Here is a 21,783-nt window from a genome sequence, read left to right as displayed (position 1 = left end):
AGATATCCTAAAATGACTACAAAATGAAACAAGAATTTGGAACCTGGCTTTATCCAAAGTTCAGATTTCGATTCCTGAAATGTGTTAAAATATGTGCATATTTATAGACAAACTGAACCTTGCTTACGCTTGATATCTGGGGTTTTTCTGTGCCAGTTTTTCTGGAAGACCATCTTCATCGTCATACTGCTCCAGAGGCTCCACAACAACAGGCCGTGGTGACCTAAATGGGTGAAACAATAAAGTGAAATTAGTAATGTTTCATTAACTTAGTCAGGTGCATAATAAAGCACAATGTTTGTTTTTTTAAACATTAAAAATGCTTACGTGGTGAGAAGGAAGACACCCTCGTTGCAACGATCCAATGCCTTTCTAGCGGCAGGTTTGGAAGCAAACTCAACAATTCCCTTGCCTGTGGGGCGTCCGCGATCATCCACGATGACAATGGATCGCTCAACCATTCCAAACTGTGAGAAGGCTTCCTCCAGGAGCTCGTTTGAAACAAATGGTGACAGGTTCTTCACAGACAAAGCGGCAGAGTGTGTGGCAAATCGAACACGCAGAGGTCTGCTTCTCATCGGCTTGTCATCCAACTCTGCTTTTGCTATCTCTGCGAGTGCACGGGACTCCTACAAGAAACAAAATGTAAGATTAGTATTAGGAACTTTGAATCAGCTTTTCTCCACAATCAATCTTTAACAAATAAGAATATAATTTCTTACCAGTCTGATGAATCCAAAGCCTTTGCTTTTGTTGATGAAGACCTCGCTGGGCTCACCATATTTTGCGAACAGCTTCTTGAAATCTTCCTCTGAGATGTCGTTGGGGAGATTTCCAATGAACAGGCGACACCGCTGCGTGTATGTCTTCTCGCCAGGCTTCAGCAGCATGGAGAGGGTCGCCTTGAACGACTGTCGACGATACAACAATACACATTTAGTTGTCCATCTACAATACTACACCCTGAAATTGTTCAGTTAAAATTCCAATAAACAAAGGTTATATTGTGCTAGGACATGACTGCTTTTGCTTGCCCAGTCACGGAATTTGTATTCATGGATGTATCCCCATGCGAGCAGCCCATCCCCCATTCGCCATTGTTGCTCGACGGAAAAACATGATTGACTTTCTGACGTCAATTTTCTATAACCTAGTGTACTTGAGATGTGGCAAAGGAAATTGTAATTGGTGTTAAATAAACAGAGGTGCGTTTGTGTTTTAGCACAAAGAATCCATTTAGAGATTTGTGAATGTAGGCCTACGTGTTGTAGACAAGATGGCGGAGAGCTAAAGCGAATGCAATAGGGTGCGCATGATTTTAATCACCGCGTGTACCGTTAATCATTTTACATTCCTTTTAAAATAGATAATTAATTATTTTCATTAGAAATAACTATTCGGCAAAGAGTGCTCTTGTTTATACAACGAAGAACAGACACAGACGATTGAATACTGGAAATAGTTAGGAGAGAAACCCCCGCCCGCTCGGGCTGCACTGTATTACTTATCGAGCACATTGACAACTGAATAAGCTAACGTTAGCGAACAAAGACTCGACGCACAGTAAAACATTTATTAAAAATAACTGACCGTATCCTGGCTGCCGTCGGTCTCGGCGCCGTCGTTGTTTCCGCACATTCTTACGACTTGGTCCTGTTTGGGCCTCATTGCCGGGGGTCCTGTCCTCTGGCCCTGAAAGGGGCCTGTCCTCTGGCCTTGATGAGGGCCTGCTCGCTGGCCGCTATTGCCTTGGTTTGGGCCGGACCTCTGAGTTTGTTGGGGGGGTTTTGGGCCTTGTACAGGCTCCGGCTTTGAGATCGGGTTCGGAGGCTGCTTCTGTCCATTAGTGTTTACTACCGGTGGATTCAGCTCCTGGTTCTGGTCCTTGTTCGCCTGGTTCGGAGGAGGGGAAGTGATGTTGGGTTTCGGAGGAGGTGACTGAATCTTCGGTTGCGGTGCAGGGGTTGCCGGTTTTGGCTCCGGTTGCTTAGCTGGTGTTGCGATGGGCAGTTGTGCCGGTTTCTGCATCTGCTGCATCGGCCCCTTCATAGTGAGAGCTGGGCCAGGAGTTGGTGGAGGAATAATTGGCAGCGACTGGTTAAGTGGCGGCTTCTGTGGGGTATTTTGCCCCTGGTTGGGAGGTCTGTTCAAGTTATTATTGGCTCCCCTCCGATTTTGGTTCTGATTTTGGTTCTGGAAAGGATGGTTCCTGAAATGTGGGTTTCCCATTATCCCGCCCCTCATAGGGCCGCCTGGCCCACCGCCTCCTCTGCGTTGCTGGAAATGATTCATCGCGAATCCGCCACGATTATTGTTGAATCGAGACATTGATCCTTGTTTTAGCGAAAACTATGATTAAAATACAAAAATGGATTCAACTGTGCTGCGTAACAACGGTGTTCGGCCGATGTTTGCAGGTCGAGCACCTCAAAATGGCGATTGACGACTGTGTCGGGAGCATGGATGTATAATAAGAACGGGAGGAGTCTTTCTTCTCCAGCAGAGCGAACCCCCACCCCCACGAGCCGCTGATTGGTCCGCTTCCAAAAAGGAGGAGGGACAGGGAGTGTTCAGGGTCTTATGAAGCATCAGTTCATTCGACTCTTTGGTAAAAAAAACAAATTCAGCTCTCTTTGCCAACCTCTCTGTCTCTTCTTTTTTGTTTAAAGTAGAACATGTACACAATATACCTATTAAGGAAACTATAATCGAAATGGAGAGGTATTTAGTCATGGCTAAAAAGAATCAACATTATTCTCACAACAGATGTAGCCTATTGCTGGGTGTATTTTGAATGGGATTTTCATTTTGCATTATACAAACATTACTGACTGTATTACCATTGAAAAGGACCAACAAATCATTACTAGTTACATTTATTATCAGTTTAAGTCTATAACTGTTTGGATCCAGACAGTCTTGTCTGTCAATCCAGACTTGTGTACTTTTTTGACCAACATAAATTCCTGCTAGTGATCAGGCTTTATGCATCGCATGAAAAATATCAAGCTACGGAGAATGAAAAACACTCAACTCTAAAGAAATCTTTTTTTTTGTCATTTATTCCGCATACAGGTGTCAAAAACCAAAAAAAACTGGAGACCATCATGTCTCACCTAAACATGTTTTGTTAATGCTTATAATTAAAAACAAACAATAAAAGGATGAGATGACAACAGCGACAACACGCAACGAAACATAAGTCAAATAAACAACAAAAACATGAAAGTAAAAACCAATGAAAACATACAACCCAGGAGAGAAAACACAAGACCTTTTCACACAGGGGAAGTGTAAGAAATGAATACAAAAAAAGGTGTCAAAGAAAAGAAACTAAAAACAGAGACGTAGAATGAAGGCAGGGCTGCATCAGATTCAGAGTCACAGGAAAACATAAAAGGACTCGACGAGGGAAGAGACATTCACTGATTCAACAACAACAATCAAACAGATGTCTTCCTTTTCTTTTGTTAAATCAGGGTGAAGAACACCAACAAAGAACAATTAATCATGTGGAGCAAAATAACCATTCACAAAGGAAAATGCAGAACACCTGATATATATTTTTAAGCACAAACAACTCCTCAGTTACACTCCTATGTTCAAGGATGGATCACACGATGTTCAAGGTTTGCTGTTTTTATTTGTAAAATCACCCATCAGTTATGTTGGAACAGCTTCTTGCCAAAGCTCCCAGTGTATAGCCATTTTATCTTTTTAAGAAGTTAACTACAATAGCATTGGGATTCATTTTAAATCTGACCTTATATGGGATATTAGTGGGTTACAGTGTGTTGGCGAAGCAGGGAGTAAGGAAGTGAATATTTTCTTAGGAAAAAAAAGGTGTACATTTTAAAACTCTGGACTGCTACGGTGTTGTGGAAGAAGATATAGTTATCAGGTTTTTCCGGGGTTTTAAACACAAAAAGAACTTTGAAAATCCACCGGGACTGATGAAGAGGAGGGTGGTGGGTGGCAGATGCTGAAACAGGAACACTTGAATGGGGAGAATCTTTGAGGAAAAGTGAGACAGTGAAGCGACTCATGGTGTGCAGTCTGTGCCGGCCTGCAAACATCTGGAGCGATCTTTTATTTCATGCAACTCATACCTACAATCTTACATATTTTTTTAATCAATTGAGGTAATAAAACAAATAATAATCACAAAGCAGAAATAGGTTAACATGCAGATGTGGACGTTTTGAAATAAACAGCACAGCGTGGCAAAAGCATGGATTGATTGGTTTATTTCAATTGGATTTTTCTTCATGTACTTCAAGATATTCTATTACACCCGTTTAAAAAAAAGAAAGGAATGTAAAGCCCTCGTGTATGATTCAAGATTAGTGAAGAGGGGCTTCCGTAGGCGGTTAGTGATGCAAGACTCGGACAGGCTGCTGTTTAGAATTTGTGTGGTGGGATGGAAACCAGATTATGTGGGACTGACATTGAAGCAAAGCCGTAGTTGGACAGAATTTCACATGGCTGAATTTATTTAATCTGGCCAAATGTACTCGTGTGGTGTAGCACAAAAAATGTAGGAGGGGACAGGAAAAAGCTTGGGCAGGGTTTTATCAAACATTGTAATGGTTTTTAGCTTTGTTTCTATCTATGCTCTGATTGTAGTATTTTACCATGCATTTATTAAGCAAGACAATAAACTCCCCTTTCCTAAACTTGTGCATTGGACAGATAATATGTTTGCTTATTCAATCTGATTGAACCAAAGGAAAAAGGTAAATTCCTGACTAGGAGTAAATGTGTTGCATCCCATTCCGTGTGGAAATGATTGGGAAGTGAAATTCGGTCTGACTGCACCTTAGCATGGTGGCTGTTAACCTGCTTATGTGACTCTATGTCTTACATATTGACACAGCAACGAAAGACCGAAAGCAAAAGAGGATGTGACACAGCTGAAGGTTAAGATGAGGTAAACATTTGATAGTGTGGAAGCGACTGACAGAGGTGGTTAAAATAAAACCAAAGGGAATGTATCATGTGAGTTTAGTATTCTCCCTCCGAAAGGCTAAGACTTGTGAGTGTTAGCACTTATTAATGTTAGAATAAATCAGTGCATTTTCAGTATGAGTGTCTGAAGGACTGCATTTGAGAGAAGTATGTTATGTGTAGCAGTATGGATCAAATCAATATTAAATGTGTGTGCGTGTTTGTCATCTTGCTGATGTGTGTGGAAGAGGGGTGCTCATGGCTGTTTCCTGTGGGAGAATGGCAGATCAGGCGTGAGAGGTCAGTGTCTCAGAGGGTCACAGTGGGGGTGAGGTGAGGTCAGACTCGGGGCATATACTTCTCGATAAATTCCTTTACAGTCGCCATCTCCTGCAAGAGAGCAAAGAAAATGTTGGTACAGTGAGTATCAGATGATACTGTTACAATTAAATGAAGTGTCACCATTTTTAATATTTTATGACATCATTATTGTGGTTGTAAAAATTATAATTTTGGGATTGGAGCTAGACTGCCAAATTAATCAGAATCGTACTTACTTACCTACTTATTTGTCTTTATTTTTGTTCTAGTATAACTAATGTGTGCTTTTCTTCTCTATATTATTAAGTTATCTTATTCTGTATTATTGCATGCCTTTTTTATTACCTGCTATGACACTTTGCTGTAAAACTGTACATTTGGTGGGACTAATAAAGGATTTCTGATTCTGATAAGTTAAAGTACAAGTGTTCACATTCTACTTCCATTTATATCATATAATATATATATATAAATACATACATATTGTGCAAGCTGAAGAGCAACTTTTGTTATCTTCAGTGAAAATCAAGTTTTTTTTAAGGCTATACGTAAAACAATTTGTGTTGCTATAAGCTGAATATTTGGTTGCATTAAACCACGTTGTTCCCTATGGGACTTTACAACACACTGGGGTTATTGGAAATGTTGAGATCACAAAAGTCAAAAACAATCCTACCACCAATGGAGTCGTATTCTACAAATAGTGTAATACTTAAAATATAAGTGCAGCCTATCTTTAACTGCAACTGTGTAGAAATAAAAGCATTACATGGGAATTTACAAGAAAAAAGTTTGCATTGAAGACAGACTTAAGTGAGAAAGGCCTCAAAAAAATGCAAAGAGAGAAGGAATATTTCAGGTTTCTGGAATTCATTTTTTTTCTTCTGTCAAGACAATTTTTGGTGACCTGTAGGTAGAGCACTATTAAAGCTTTTAAGGGCATGACACTTTGGTTGAGAAATCTTAACATTTTGTAAGGAAATATCTGCTGTGGTTTGAGAAAGAGCTGAAGTTTACACTTTGTACACACACACAGTAGAGTACCTGAGGGCAGGAGCTGTGAGAGAGCCCTGGGTAGGTTTTGAAGGTGATCATCTGAGGGTTGACTATGGTTTTGAGCTTTTCTGCCGTCATGCCACCAAACCTCACTGGGATCATGCTGTCCATCTCACCGTGGCACTGCAGGATGGGATGTTCTTGTGGCTGCTGGAAGCCTGCAACACACACACACACACACACACACACACACACACACACACACACACACACACACACACACACACACACACACACACACACACACACACACACACACACACACACACACACACACACACACACACACACACACACACACACACACACACACACACACACACACACACACACCACACACACACACACACACACACACACACACACACACACACACACACACACACACACACACACACACACACACACACACACACACACACACACACACACACACACACACACACACACACACACACACACACACACACACACAGGTCTCATTGTATTACATTTAATATTTCTCTTTATTCTGATCATTTCAGTGAATTTTAATTAACTAGGAGAACAAAGTACAAAGAAGAAATACCTTTTAAAATAATATGTATTTTATCCTAGTACATTTTTTTATTTGTTTGCTAAAAAAAATGTCCTTCCACTTTCTTTTTTCCCCCTTTACTTTGCTTATGTTTGATACTGCTGTCAAAAAACTAACCTCTATAATATATATCATCTGTTTTACTTCTGTACATCATCATGATTTTACATACATAAGTATAAATACAAATAATTGTATTTATTTAGTACAAATACAAACCCTAACATTAACACTCTTCTTTGACTCAGTGAGAATATTTGGAAAATCACAAAAAACACAATTCAAATGCTAGGAAAATCAAATAAGGAAGCCAATTAAACTATTGAACAAGTTTGGATTGAGGAGGCAGAGAACCATAACCTCTCCCCATTATGATAAGTAATAACTGTACCGATGGGAAACTCCTGTGGAGCGGCAGCCAGCAGCTGAGGGCCACGACGCCGGCCAGCTGATGCTGGCAGGTCAGGGCGGTGTACAAGGACAAGGCTCCACCCTGAGGAGGGGTGCAGGAAGCAGAGCGTTATTAATCCACACTTCTTATTACATTGATTCAGAGATACTTCTCTTGCGGAATATAACACATGGTAAGATATGAAGTCCAACCTGAGAGAAGCCACCGAGCATTATACGGTGTGGAGGGATCCCATTTTTCACCTCATGTTCGATTATGGCCTTGACTAGAAGATAGCAAGAACAAATGTGTGCTATTCAATATATATACAAATATAAAGCTTTTTAAGATTACATAAACATCAGTTTTTCTGATAATCCAGTTTAGTGCTCACGGCAACGCGTTTATATCTTTTACTTTTTCGTTTAGGATATGCTCCGGGCGTACGTTTTATGAATTGCTATGAGACAACATGAAAACTGGATTGTTCATTTTAAATATGTTTATTTTAGTGATTTCTTTCAATGAAGCACCACATTGTGCATGTTTTGTGCAGATCAAGCATTAAAAAAACCTATTGGTTCAAATTTAGCATTTTCCAAACGTTCAAGACTGTGTGAACCCTTAATGTATAATGCAGATTGCCAGGGCCGCCTCACCCTACAGGCCGATCATGAAGACTCCACTAGCACCCCCCCCTCCCCCCACCCCCCGTTGACGCTCGCGACAGAGGGCCTCATATAACTTTGCGTGGGGCCACAAGTTGGCCAGGGGCGGCCCTGCAGATTGTCACACTGTATTTAAGGTGTTGTTATGCTCTATGACCACCAGGAGGGGACTCAGATCCTTAAAACATGTCTGATAGTTAGAAAATCAAGGTTGAAATCAAAGGGTCGGAAATGAATTTGTTTTATATAAAGTGTTAACAGGTGAGAGGTGTACTGTAAAGATGCAATGAAAATGTGTCAATCATGAAGAGGTGGACACAGTTTGTGTGTTTTAATCATGTAACATCACAGTGCACACTTAAACTCACTGTTGTCTGCTGCCTTCTTGATTCCAGATTCATCCTCCGCGGAGTCGGGACTGAGACCCTTTAGATCAAACCTGCACACAGGAAGAGACGAGCATTGAAGGGAACTCAAAAGATACAATCGCATTGTTGTCAATGCCACTATGGGAGCCTATTGTGGTTTCCACGGAAACAATAGCATACAGTGTTGGGCTAAAAGGCTGTTTTCATCACGCCAACTCACCACGCGGGCATCATTGCATTCATGTTGAGAGTGACGGGAATCGGGGGCCTGCGAGGGGCAAAGAGGGAGGGAGAGAAATGAAAACACGAATCTCAGATTAGGAGTCCAGCTGCAGCTAAACGCAAGTGCATTGTTTGACCTAAAGCGCAAATTGGCTTAAAATAGAGATGGAAATTGTGTTTTTGTTCACACAATCATGCAAATTATTGATCAAATAAAAGTTATGTAAGAATTTCTCCCACAAAAAGAAGCAGAATAAGATATCGGAGAAGGGGAAAAAAAGACTTACGCGTGGGGGCAGATGAACTTGACGTGAGGCAGCTGGATCCCCGTCAAAGTGTCGGCCCACCCATGCCTAAAAGAAAACAGGGAGAAAATAACGCTTTGTTATTTTGCTGAAGCCGGATGAGAAACAGATAGGCAGTGTATCAAAACCAGAATGTGTAACAACTTAGTACAACACTGTATATGGCCTACAAATAAAAAAACGCTTCATTTGCACTTGAGGTACAATTAAGCACTTTAGAGAAAAACACCCACCAAAGAGGAGTTTTTTTTATATCTCTATTGACACAATGGAACATCTGTGTAAGTGAGTCACCCAGCATGGACTGATGGTTTGAGAGCCTTTTAAATCATTTATTCATGTTTTTTTGTCAGTGGTTTATTATCAAACTACATGATTGACCCCCAAGATCTCCGTGACGCTGAGTCCCTCACAGTCTTTCAGTCCCGCCTCAAACAAAACGCATCTTTTCAACTCTGTCTAGCCATAAGCCCCCCCCCCCTCTCAATCAACTTCCTCTTGACTGCCTTTTTTTGTTTATTTTACTATTTTTACTTGTTTGCCTGTCCTTGTTTGTCTACCCTCCCTCATACTGTAAAGCGTCTTTGAGTTGTGAAAAGCGCTATATAAATAAAATGCATTATTATTATTATTATGATTGAGGGAATCAATTAAACATTTTGACACCAAACCACTCTATGCATATTGGGCGGCAGGTAGAATAACAACCAGGGGCCGGTTTAATCAAAATAAACTAATAGACGTCCAAATTCATCTGATGCAGAAAGCTAGTAGTTCTTGTCTTTCTTGTATAGGACACATTTGACATGAATGAAGATACAGTACTAAGATAACACCACACTTCACTAGGGTCAATTAGAAAACAGGTTTATTACATTGTTCATAGTGGCTGCTTTAATAAATAAACACCACTCACCCTGAGTCTCCTAACCCATGAAGGAATATCACCTGCAGCACATAAAGAAGCTGGTTAGAACATTCGATTTACACTTTCCAAAATATTGACAATATGCACAAAGAAACAGGGAACATTAGTTATTTTTTCATTGAGGTTCAAACAGCTGAAACAACAGAATGATTTATTGATCAAATAAAATGTTAAACTGTCAATATTTTGAATCCTTTCTTACAGCAGATAAAGGCTTGGAAAAGAGGATTTGCTTCTTTCTTTTTTTATAATCATATGTACACCATTACTCCATTATTAGATTGCTTTTGATGTATTGCAGACTTTACGGCAGCACGAAACTATTGATTTTTAGAAGTTTTCAAAAGAGTCTCTCATAGCTAAATGAAAAAAACGTTTAATTTCGCCACACATTTAAATCAATCTAGCTCCAGTTCGCTCGACATCTACTGTGAGACGACAGGAGACAACAGATCATATGAAGACGGATTGATGAAACACCAGATTATGATAACAATTACGTTATATTTTTTGAAAAAGAAGCACATTCAAATGACTAACCTTACAAAAAACACAAGGGATCAAATTAAGCATTTTCATAAAACCCTCCACATACAAAGATACTGAGAAGTTTCTGATAGGGATTTTTCACTTCTGAAACATTAATTGCTGGAGAGAAAAACCCAAAATAAACGCTCTTTGAACTTGGATATATTTAATCACATTACATCTATCTTGTAGTCCACAATGTACTAGTGGTAAGCGTGCATTTCTGTTCCAAAACAGAGAAAATCAGGTGCCAATCTACAATTCTTGCCAGGATACGGCCTCATTGGCAGTTTCCACAAACGCTGCTCCCCGCAAAGAAACCATGAAAGGGAATAACAACAATTTAGAAATCTGGCAATTCCCTGCTCGCTGGCTGAGAATCAGACACTCAGCTGTCTTTGCTCTGATCAAAACACATTTCTTCCATGTAGGGTTTGAGGGGAGCGCGGCTTTGATCGTAGTGTTCAACAAACCCCCGCTCTGTACCTGACAACGGCTCAGATCCTTTTTACACTCCGATCCAGCTGAGCATCTGAATGCTCCCTGTACTGTGCTTGTTACGCCGCCTGCTACAGGTGTTGCATTCTCTGACACTCGCGCATGAGAAATTATGTCCTGATTTTTTTTTTTTAAAAGCCCTGCCAGGATGTCAAATAGTAAGCAAATGTGCGGCATCAATTATTTAATGAATGATCCTTTACTGCAGCCTTTAAAAATTAAACTAGTGTAATCAAACTTTAATGACATAATGAAGAAAGAAATGATGACTAACTAAAAGCATTTAGCTGCTAGTTACTATGGTTTCAGCTGAGATGACCCAATACAGGGGGAGAGAAACTACCGGATTTGAGCCTTTGCAGACCATTTACATGCATTAAGACTTAAATAACACACTACAGGAAAGGGAAAGCATAATAGGGCCTCTTTAACGTGCTATTTTCAAACCAAGGATCGTGTTTTTACGTTAGGCTAAGCCTGGACTCTGACATTTTCAAATACTTGAATACAAAACCCTGTTTATCATCTAACAGAAGAAGCAATTCTCTGATGTTAAATCAATCAAATAAAAATAATGTAAACTGAGAGTGTCAGGAACAACCTGATGGCAATATCTGACCAGACGTTTTGTTGCCAGTTGTCATTATTTAAAGTGTATCCAAAATTCTGCGCTTTGCACCCGATTTGAAAATTCAACAATTGGAGAGTAATGCTTATTATACTTAAGGAAACTATTACAATCAAAGTGTATAGGCTGAAAATATCAAGTCATATCACTAAGATAATATAAAAAAACAGAAGCAAAACAAGTTTAGAGTGATGAAAATCTCTGTTTTACTTAAAAGATTTAAGCTTAATACCAAGTCTTAATGACAGTGTCAAACCAATTCGAAATATTCCTCAAATCTTTTTCATAAATGAGTGTGTCATTGTTTAAATACAGTGTACTTTTTTTATTTGTTTGCTTTCCACTTAGGAATGCCGGCCCTGACATTTCAGTTTTTAAATCTAGACTAAAACCATATTATTCTCAAGCGCTTTCCACTAGGCCTTAATGTCTATATATATAATTTTGTTGCCTTTCTTTTTTAAATAAAAACAATATAATTTATTCCATTTTGGATTTATCTTTATTTCATTGTTTTTCCTTTGAGTTTAATCTTCCTAATTTCTTATTGCGTTGTTTGATGTCAAATGAGTCCATCGATACAATTATTCTGAAAGGCAAATAAAGGGATATTATACACATGTGCATACATGAGAAAAGGCTCATCTTCTAGCCAAAAGTATAGAGGATTGGATGTAAAAGTACTGGTTTTAATATCCCTTAAAAATGTCTGTCTGATGTACTTTAAATGGAGCGGCAAAGCAATAGTATTGGAAGTCACTCAGACATCTCCTCTCTACCAGCTCTCAACTGCTCAGTGACTGTAAGATGCTCTGAGTAATAATACGCTAAGTTCTCCAGTTTCCACTCACCGCCGCAGTCTCCTTCTCCATCCCAGACACCGTCACAGCCTCGGCGAGCAGCGGAACAGACATGTTGTTGCCACACATACACTGTGAGAGGTACTGCAGACAGAAGAGAAGAAAGAACAAGGGTCAGCTCAGTGCGAACAGTGTGGACACACAAGAAATATGCTGTCATGTGCATTAGGACTCAACAAAGAGCTTTTTTTTAACTCAATTGCAAGAGATAGAGCAAATTGCTAAATATCCACATAATTCAAGAGCCTACTGCACATATTAAACACAAGACTATTCACATGACAGATATTAAAGAATCCACTTATAGTTCAGACTATACATATTTTATTTGCGTGGTTCTATGGAGGTTAGTTAGACCCTTATCTACAGGAGCATTTACTGGATGCTAAATGATTTTAAAAATACAAATATATTATTTTACGCTAATCAACAGTCAACATTTCTTCGAATGAATCAGCCCCGGGAACTTGATTCATTTGATACACATATTACCAACATTATTTATTCGCTGTGTTTTTAATTTGCAACACAAGCAGTGGCGGCGCCAGAGATTTCTTTTGGGGTGCTGTGGGGTAGCTTGACGTTTCATAGAGGGTGCTGAAACATTTAGGGTTTCCCATTAATGTACCGGTGCTACAGTGGAATATTCTACTGCAACACTCCATGCAAATACACAGTGTACCCGCGACCGTTACAATGAAGGCTCGATAATCAGCTCACGCCTCGCGGCAGGTAAGCAGGGGTAAAGTGCTATTTATTTTTTTACAAGTGGGTGGTGGACCTGTCCGGGGGCATGCTCCCCCGGGAAGATATTTTTTTAAATATTGAAGTTAAAAGCATCAATCTGGTGCACTTTGAGAGCAACATTAAGAGCTCCATGGATACATCTCTCAACACCCATATGAAACAGAACTGTAAACAGATTTACTTTTTCTTTATGGATATTTTACAAATCACATCATCAGGACATCATTTCAATATACGAAATATTTTGATCCTCCCATTTTTAAAACCGTCAGTTTAATTTCCCTCTTTAGCTACATACAGCCTGCCTTACCCAGGGTTGATGAAGTCATTCCGAGAAAGGTGAAAATATAATTAATCTACTAAAAAAACACTTTTTTTTAACCTAAAAGTTACCTATCATTTCGTAGTCCCAAGTCTTAAAAACAAATATGTTTGATCTGTATCATGATAATTAATAAAAGTATTAGTTTATGTAAAAAGCTAATTACTTTCCATAGTATCTATATCAGTGCTGCCCTTAATGGGTCAAGCTAAAAACATGTTTGGTTCATAAATTGAACAATAATAAATGCAGCTCTTACTTTTATAATGGAAAGCATGATAACTTTGGTCATATTGTATCATTTAGAAAAACGATAAGAAACCTATATAAATTGTAGGGTATAACAGGGTTCCCTTAAGCACAAAAACTGTTTTCAATTATTTTTTTGCTAAAGAATAAACATGTTTATTACATCTTACTTTCTTGTAAGCTGTTTGCAAAGTCAAAGCTCTAAATGTTCTAATAAGCAGGATGTTTGAACAAGAGGAGCTTGGAACAGGTTATTTGCAGAGGGTGTAATGGGCAGTTTGGTGTACAGTTGTATCGTCATGTCGTTTTAGACGACCTAACAGACACAATGACCAGCTCACAGTCAGTTACAACTCTGGCTGGTCATCAATGCAGCCATTCAGTACGCAGACAGAAACAACAAAGCTGAACATACCACGTATACACACACACACACACACACACACACACAAAATGAAGCTGGACCCCAAACAGCAGTCATGAGGTGTGTGTGTTTGTCAGCAGGTGACGAGACTAACTAAATGTAACGCAGCCCCTCCCCTCTACTGTACTCTGCAGACATTCATCCCTGTGCTATGAGTAAGCCATCGATAAAAAGCATGAGATCAGGTGGTTGCTTTACAGTAAAGTGGAGCAATAAAACCTCCTCATGATGCCCTTTCACTTTGTGTTAATGTGGGGGAAAGTGAGGCAAGACAGACGGCGGGTCAGACGCCATGCTGCCTGGTTAGAAAATAGGTGGCGGGGAGACGTTGAAATGTCTAGACGCAGAGGTTAATGGGTAACGTGTGTTAAAATTCCTCTGCTGCTACGGCCGAGCAGCTAAATGCTGCTTAGTATCACCCGTGTGGACTTTGTGTTTGCTCTTTGGCACGTGACAATTTAACATCTGAAGGTCATAATCTCAGCAAAAACCTGGGGAAGTGGACGGTGAATTAGTGATTAAGTGTAGGCAAAAAAAGGCAGTTAATGCCCTGCATCCAGACCCTTGATAAATGAGTAATAGTTGAATAATAACAGGGCAGAGTGAAGCAACAGGAAAGTCTTTTCAGAACTGTACACATTTCCATTGTGAAGCATCAAGGACATCTTCTACATGCACGCTTTCGTGTTAGTTAGTTTTAAGTGATATTTTGACAATTTTCCTCCATCACTGAGTCATTGCAGTGTCTAGAAGGACGACCTCTATGTTGCGAGCATCAGGAGCCCGACAGCAAAAGTCCGCCGGGTGAGGTGAAGAGAGGGTGGGCGGGAGTGTCACACACTGCGATAATGAAGAGCCATTTAGAAATCGATAAAATACCCCTTTAAGTATCATTCTAAGGTTCTTGTATTTCATTTGAGTATTTCAATGATAGGCTTCTCTTTATTCATACTTGACCACATTTACTGCACTATTAGGACTGCATAATATGATATTGCAAATACAATATCATTTACAATATTAGAGGGAATTAAACAAGATAATTGTATACATGAAATGGATAATAGTTTCATTATTTCAGATCATTTCTTATTTAGTCTGTAGAATACCATTTGTAGACCTGGACTTCTGTGCAGTCCCATAACATTTGATATACGTTTCATTTACATTCACAGATTTTGCCTTTATGTGTTGTGATTTCCATCACATCTTTATTAATTATGCAGCTCTACACTACAGCTGTAGTTATTATATCCTTTTTTTAAATGAGGATTTGACATTTAAAAAAACATATTATAAATTGTAAAATGACAGATTAAAACAAGTGCTGTGTCTACTTGAGGCCCTTTGTCACAATTAGTCTGATTTCCTCTGTCATTTTTTCTCTACCATTAACCATCTGATGAGCCCTCACATTTATCTTGGGACCTTTTAGAGTAGTGGGAGCCCGAGTTAGTAGACCACCCAGATTTACTACATAATTATATAAAGAAGTTTAAAAATAGCTCCACATTAAGAGGCCAACATACTGATGCTTAAGTATTATGATCTACTAATGACAGATATAATAATACACATCAGGAACAGTGGCTTATTCTTTGCAAAAACAATATGGCTACGGCTATTGGTCAATTCTCCACCTATCAGGGGAATGAGAGGTTGGGCCACGGCGGGCCATTGCTGCTCGAAAGCACTGGAGACGCTGTAGTACATATGCCAGGCCTGTAAGTGGCGCTGTAGTCTGCCACAAAAGCAGCGAAGAAGACTTCCCTTGCATGGTTGCCCTTCTGTTTATTCTCCGCTGTGGCTCTTTGTCTCCCTCCCCGAGGCAAGATTTTGCGCCTCCTGCTTTAAAACAAATGAATAATGACTCTATATAAATCATATGTAAGGGATACACGGGCACCTTCATGCCGATCTAGATCCCTCTGATCAGCCTGTCGTTCTTTTCCCCATAATGACCGCGTTGCTGCACATTATCCAGCTTATTACACATGGCCACATTCTCAACAAAGTAACGACATGACTCCCAATATTAATTTAAATGCTTTTATGGATTAAGAAAATTATTTTATTGATTTAAAAAATAGTTGTATGTATTGATTTAAATTGACATGCATCCGCTAAGAAAAATAGTCCGTTGTTACCGTTTGAACTAACGTAGCAACGGCAGGAACTGCTTCGATAGCGTTTTTGAGGAGCTTTTTGATTACAGATTTGAAAACATCATTGCTTGCTTTAAAAGTAGCACAATTCATGATGTCAAACCTTGGAAAGTATCTAAATCCCTGCCCTAATGCCAAAGTAACTGGCAACTCCCCTCTCGGTATCGACCGATATGGCTTTTTCAAGGCCGATACCGATACCGATTATTAGTAATCAAGGAGACCGATAAACGATATTTGGAACCGATATACATTTGCAGTCAAATCAGAAAATCTTGGTGTCAAAATGTAGAATAACACAAACTCCAACACAACTCAACACAACTTCTTTGAAATGCATTTAAGCATATATTATGTTTAATGAACTTTTAAACATCTTACAACTGGTTTCCTCTCTGTGCCCTTTTCTTTAGTGCAGCCATCTGCAATGAGTCAGAGAGAGACAAGAAGTGGGGCTGCAGGCTGACATGCTTAACTAACAATAATGCTTAATTTATTATATCTGTCTATCTAGCATAAAATCCCAATAAACTGCTAGCAACTGCAAAACACTAGTGCTAGCTAATGTTTTGCAAACTATTAAAAGTGAGACTATTACAGTAGACCTAACGTTAGTCTAGTAGCCTCACTTCTAATATTTTGCTAAACATTTGCTAGATACATGTTGGCTAGCTAATGAGCTTCACATATCAACCTGAAAAACTGCGAGGCTCCACTCGCAGCCTCTCCCCCCCCCCCCCTCCGCACCACAGTTACTCCGCTGCGAGACGCTGCACGCACCCCCAACTCTGACTGACTTCCCGCGTCCCTGTGTAACTGGGAAACTGATAGAATTGGATCATAAGATCGTGGTGTTTTTGCAACTTCAGCATAGGGGATAGGGATGTTTATTGAACTTCGGTTTAACACATGTATGGCTCTGCCGCTCTGCGCTGCTGCTTGCTTCAGTCTGTGTCTGCGTTCTTTCGCACCTGCCTGTAATCTGAGAAGGTCCCGCCTCTCTGGCTGGCTCTTCAGTAATAGCCTATCAGATAGCGCTGTGGGCGGGACATTGCTCGTGTACACAGAGTGGTGACTGCAGCCAGAGAAACGGCCGCATCAGAGCCAAAGTTTTATCGGCAATTTGATATAAAAAAAAGGCCGATACCGATAATCGGTCAAATGCGGAATATCGACCCCTACTCCCCTCTCCTGCAGGGGGGCGTGGTCAGTTGCAGCTCACAGAATCAGCCCCCTGCAAAAACAGGGCTGGAAAGAGCAAATAGAGCTAAATGAGGCATGGCTAAAATGCAGGATCTGTTTGGTATTTTGAAAAAAAATATATATTTATATAGTTTATATAAGTATGGCCCTACAATATATGTTTCAAATATAGCATGATAGGTCCACTTTAAATAAAAGATGTGAGTACTTTTATCTCAACTAAATGCTTAGACACATTTTATGGGATTAACATGTGTGCATCACAAGTTGATCATTGTCCCCAATTTCTAACTGTGGGTATAAATAAATGCAATTTAGCTGCCATTTGGCCCTGGATGGGAACAGACAGAGCCACTTAGATCATATAACTAATAGTAGACCACAAGAGGAGTGAAAGACAGGAAGAGATAAAGATGGAGGAGGAGTGCAGGGACATTGGATAATGTGTTCGAAGAAGCTCTCTAAACATGCCAGAATATGCAAAGAGGCGATTAATCACTTTTATTCCCTTTTTGCACTCGCCACCTGTAATTGTTTAGCAGGTTCACAGTGCCCCGTAACCCAGAGTAACAGCACAAATATAACCATGTGGGTTTTCAATGCACGCTTAGACATAATGGCTCGCTCTCTGCCTCTGGAGGAGGCTGCTGGTTACAAATAGTGTCACGCTGTGTACCAGCATCTTGTCCAATTCAGGTTGGGTGTTAAAAACAACTGAAAACAGGATGGGTCGATCTAATCTAGGACCAACTATATATGTTCACGGGCAGAGAAGCTTATTTAGAGCATGCTTCACAGATTAGTAATGATGAAGCATGTTGCCAATTTGATTTATAAGAACCTTTAAAACTTCTCCTCATGTAAACAGCTAGAATAGAGCTGTGACAGTTATTTTCTTCATTTGTTTTTTGTGTTTGGAATTCGTTTATTGGTGTAGTTATGACGGCATTGAAAAGTTCTCAGATCCCATAGAAAGATCTCAATATGATTTGATGGTCCAATAAATCAGTCTAAAATTAACAAGCCTTGAATATGAACATAAAACCTTTCCATTACACAATAATCAAATTATCAAATGTTTATCAAAACTGCTGGCATTAATTTGTGGACTTATCATTTCAGCCCTCAGTTGGTTATTCATTTATCAATCAAAATGTGTATTGTATATCTACCAAAGCCCTGAAATGCCCATTAATAACTTCTGTTACATGTTGAATTAAGAGATAAAACTGATTGATACATGTAACCAGTCCGAAAACAGAAAATAATTAGCAACTATGTCGATAATCATGATTTGATTTGATAATTGATAAATAATAGAGATGTGTGGCTTTATCAATTTTGTATATGTTAAATGATGTGGATATATCTTAGGTTTTTGTATTGAACAATAAGACATTTAATGATGGACTAATGGACTTGGAGAAAATGGGATGAGCCTTCTTTTTTTAATAGCGAAAAATAATTGCAGCCCTATTAAAAATGGATATTATCAAATGTTAGTGTTCATCATGGTATATTTTATATTAAATATTGTGCTAAGTGATACTTGTTTTTTTTAGGATATAGACAATTTAATATTGTCACATGATTAATAAACTGGACTCTTTATGACTGCTCTGTGATACTTTTAGGTGACAGAAACACCGAGATAGGAAAAGATTTGCAGCATTCAACGTAAAGCACATCAAGAGTCGCCATCCTGCATGACTCCAATTACATTCAAATCAAACAAACACACATAAACAGAGTCGTGCTGCAGTTTGTGTGTGTAAGGTCGTCAAACAGGCACACACAAACACCCGGTGCTGCATTCTGACAGCTCTTTGGCTCAATGGCTTCGGATGGCTGGCAAACAACAGGATAATATGCGGCAATGAGTGACAGGCACCACCCTCGTTCCTCCTACTTTCATACACACCACCAGCAGCTTTCCGCCTGCTGCTGCTTGAGGTTAATAGCGCGACTACTAGCCGATGTAGAAACCGCAGTCGGAGAACACAGTGAAAGCAGAAGGATTAATCGGTTATATAAAAAAATAAAAGCTTTAGTTGAAGCAGAGGAAGTGGGGGGTGTGGGTGTCGAAGAGGAAGGAGACAATGAATGGTTATTCGACCCATCCGTCCTCAGTACTAGTAGTGATGGCATTCAGCACTGCAAAGCCTATACTGCCCCAAAAAACACTTCTCCCATTGCTCGGCTTTAATCTCGGTTTATAGCTGGCCAAAACGCGCGCACAGACACACACCATGTGCGCGCGCACACACACACTGCACAATAACCGCGGCTAGCTGTAGTAGAGCTGCTAGCTAACATCATTGTATTGTCTCCTGCCGGTGTCTCTCTCTTCGTTTACCTCTCGCTCACGTTTTGAATCGAATTCGGACCTCAAACACGGGCAGTTTTTAGAAGACACCTTAAGCAACACAATGTTCTAATACAAATCAAGTAAGACCTGGATAAAGTGGATTAAAATGAACATCTGAGGCCCGCAAGCAGAACAAATGCATTACACTTACCGCTTTGCTTTCCCAGTTCGCGACGGAACGGAACTTCCGGTACTGGCCGCACACAAGCAGGGGGCGGGGCCAGGACGTCACCTCATAGCAACGCCCTACTGTAGCTAGTGGTCTTTTTAATGGTTTTTATAATATGAACTTCGTTTATATTGTAAATATATAGGGTAAACATCTGCGAAATAATATATAATATTAATTAAGAACCATTTCCGAAGTCTAATTGTATCCTTATGTGACGGCATATGCAGCTACTACATTGGTAAATGAAAATGTACTAACAGTAAACAACACAAAGCCAACCACTATTCAAAATATAAATCAGACACTATTGAAAAAAAATATTGAATAAATAATAGGCATGCATTGAAAACAGCAGTAATCTATTTATCACTTCCACATTTCTTCTTATTTTTATATATATATAATTACATCTGATCATCATGGTTGTGGAAACAACTGGATTGAACCAAGGACGAGGCTCTTATTGGTTTAGATTCTTATTTGATTGAAAAAAATTTAAATGGCAAGAAATATTTGTGGTTTGTAATTTGTTTCTTATTGAACATTCTAATTGAATGAATATGAGTACATTTTTATGTAGACACACATTTAGTTATACCTTGGTCATATTTTTGTGACTACCACATGTTTTAAAAAAAAATCTATGTAACATTTATTAATACATATGAATATAAATTCAATAATTTATAAATCAGTGATTATATAATTTTGCTCTATTTAAAAAAGAAAAGAAAATATAGAGCTCAAAGATCCTATTTTCTAACATATGGTCTTTTCTAACACTGATCATACAATTTGCCATAAATGCACTAACAACCTGGTGCTGACTGCATGATGACACACTGCATTACTCACAATGAAATCACACAACATAACATGACATAGCCCCTTGCTGGAAAAACAAAGGATAAACAAATGTTTAGGTGATAAGATTGTTTTAAGGGAGTTGATGCCATTAAGCATTTGGGCAAATGTCACCATGGAAGTTATATGTTTGTACTATAAAGTGAATCACAGCTCGGACCTTTACTGCAGGAAGCCTTGGATTTGGTCCAAGCCTACTTAATTAACTGTGTCAACGCACCATGCAGCTGCTGGGAATTCATCTCATCACAGAGATAAAATCAGAGGAAAGACAAACACAGAATTTTGGATTATGGAAGGAAACCCATTTAGCGTATGATCTAATCACATAACAAACTGCTAGCTGGCCGATATTATCGGACAACTACTTAGTGGATGTGTTGGCCTGTCCAGAGGTGAGGGAAGTACTCAGATATTTTACCAGTCAAAGTAAAAAATATTACTTCAACAATTAAAAGTCCTTCGTAGAAAGTAAAAGCATCAAAGTATATTAAAAGTACCAAAAGTAAAAACACTCATTATGCAGAATGGTCCATGTCAGACTTTTATAGATCATACTTTATTAGTTGATTCATATTTAGTGTTTAAAGTAACTAAAGCTTACAATTAAATTAAGTAAAGTACAAAGTCAAATTGGAAAAGAAGTGGACTAGAAGCCTAAAGTGGCATTAAATGAAAATAAGTAAAGTACAAACACTTAAGTTGTATTTAAGAATTGTTACATTTGACAGTGCTTAATGAACTCAAATAATCTTTTATTGACATTATATTAGTTTTTCGACACTTCCTGCTTGTGTATCCAGAGTGGCTTAACATTTGTGACTGTGTAATACTGAATTCTTTCATTCCTGCAGATGTTTGAAATACCTTTCTTTACATGTTTACTTCTACCTGTGTGAAGCTTATAATGAATCCAGTATATAAACATAACAACCAAAGTTTTTCACAAATCAAAAAAGTGCCAACACTTTG

The 21,783-nt window shown here is 39.1% G+C and overlaps 2 protein-coding genes across 3 annotated transcripts in view; both read right to left on the bottom strand.

The window, feature by feature from the left end:
- Nucleotides 1–2,472, bottom strand: part of sfpq (splicing factor proline/glutamine-rich) — a 31,367-nt gene extending 28,895 nt beyond the window's left edge. For both annotated transcript variants that reach the window (XM_034201580.1, XM_034201579.1), the window contains exons 1-4: nt 1,591–2,472; nt 723–911; nt 328–629; nt 128–223 (exon numbers count right to left, since the gene is read on the bottom strand). In XM_034201580.1, coding sequence (XP_034057471.1) covers nt 128–223; nt 328–629; nt 723–911; nt 1,591–2,328 — 1,325 coding nt within the window. In that variant the 5' untranslated portion in view covers nt 2,329–2,472. The remainder of the gene's footprint in view (nt 1–127; nt 224–327; nt 630–722; nt 912–1,590) is intronic.
- A 574-nt stretch (nt 2,473–3,046) lies between these two features.
- Nucleotides 3,047–20,016, bottom strand: lypla2 (lysophospholipase 2). Its single transcript, XM_034201581.1, is given in 11 exon segments — nt 3,047–5,337; nt 6,313–6,461; nt 6,464–6,482; nt 7,293–7,394; nt 7,505–7,578; nt 8,329–8,399; nt 8,549–8,596; nt 8,838–8,903; nt 9,772–9,803; nt 12,289–12,381; nt 19,927–20,016. Coding segments are annotated over 10 exon segments (690 nt in total). The 5' UTR covers nt 12,367–12,381; nt 19,927–20,016; the 3' UTR covers nt 3,047–5,286.
- Between the last annotated feature and the right edge of the window lie 1,767 nt (nt 20,017–21,783).

The sequence above is a fragment of the Gymnodraco acuticeps genome, unplaced genomic scaffold (assembly GCF_902827175.1).
Source record: "Gymnodraco acuticeps unplaced genomic scaffold, fGymAcu1.1, whole genome shotgun sequence".
Classification (NCBI taxonomy): Eukaryota; Metazoa; Chordata; class Actinopteri; order Perciformes; family Bathydraconidae; genus Gymnodraco; species Gymnodraco acuticeps.
The sequence above is the reverse complement of the archived record's forward strand: the minus strand, read 5'-3'. Positions and strand labels throughout refer to the sequence as shown.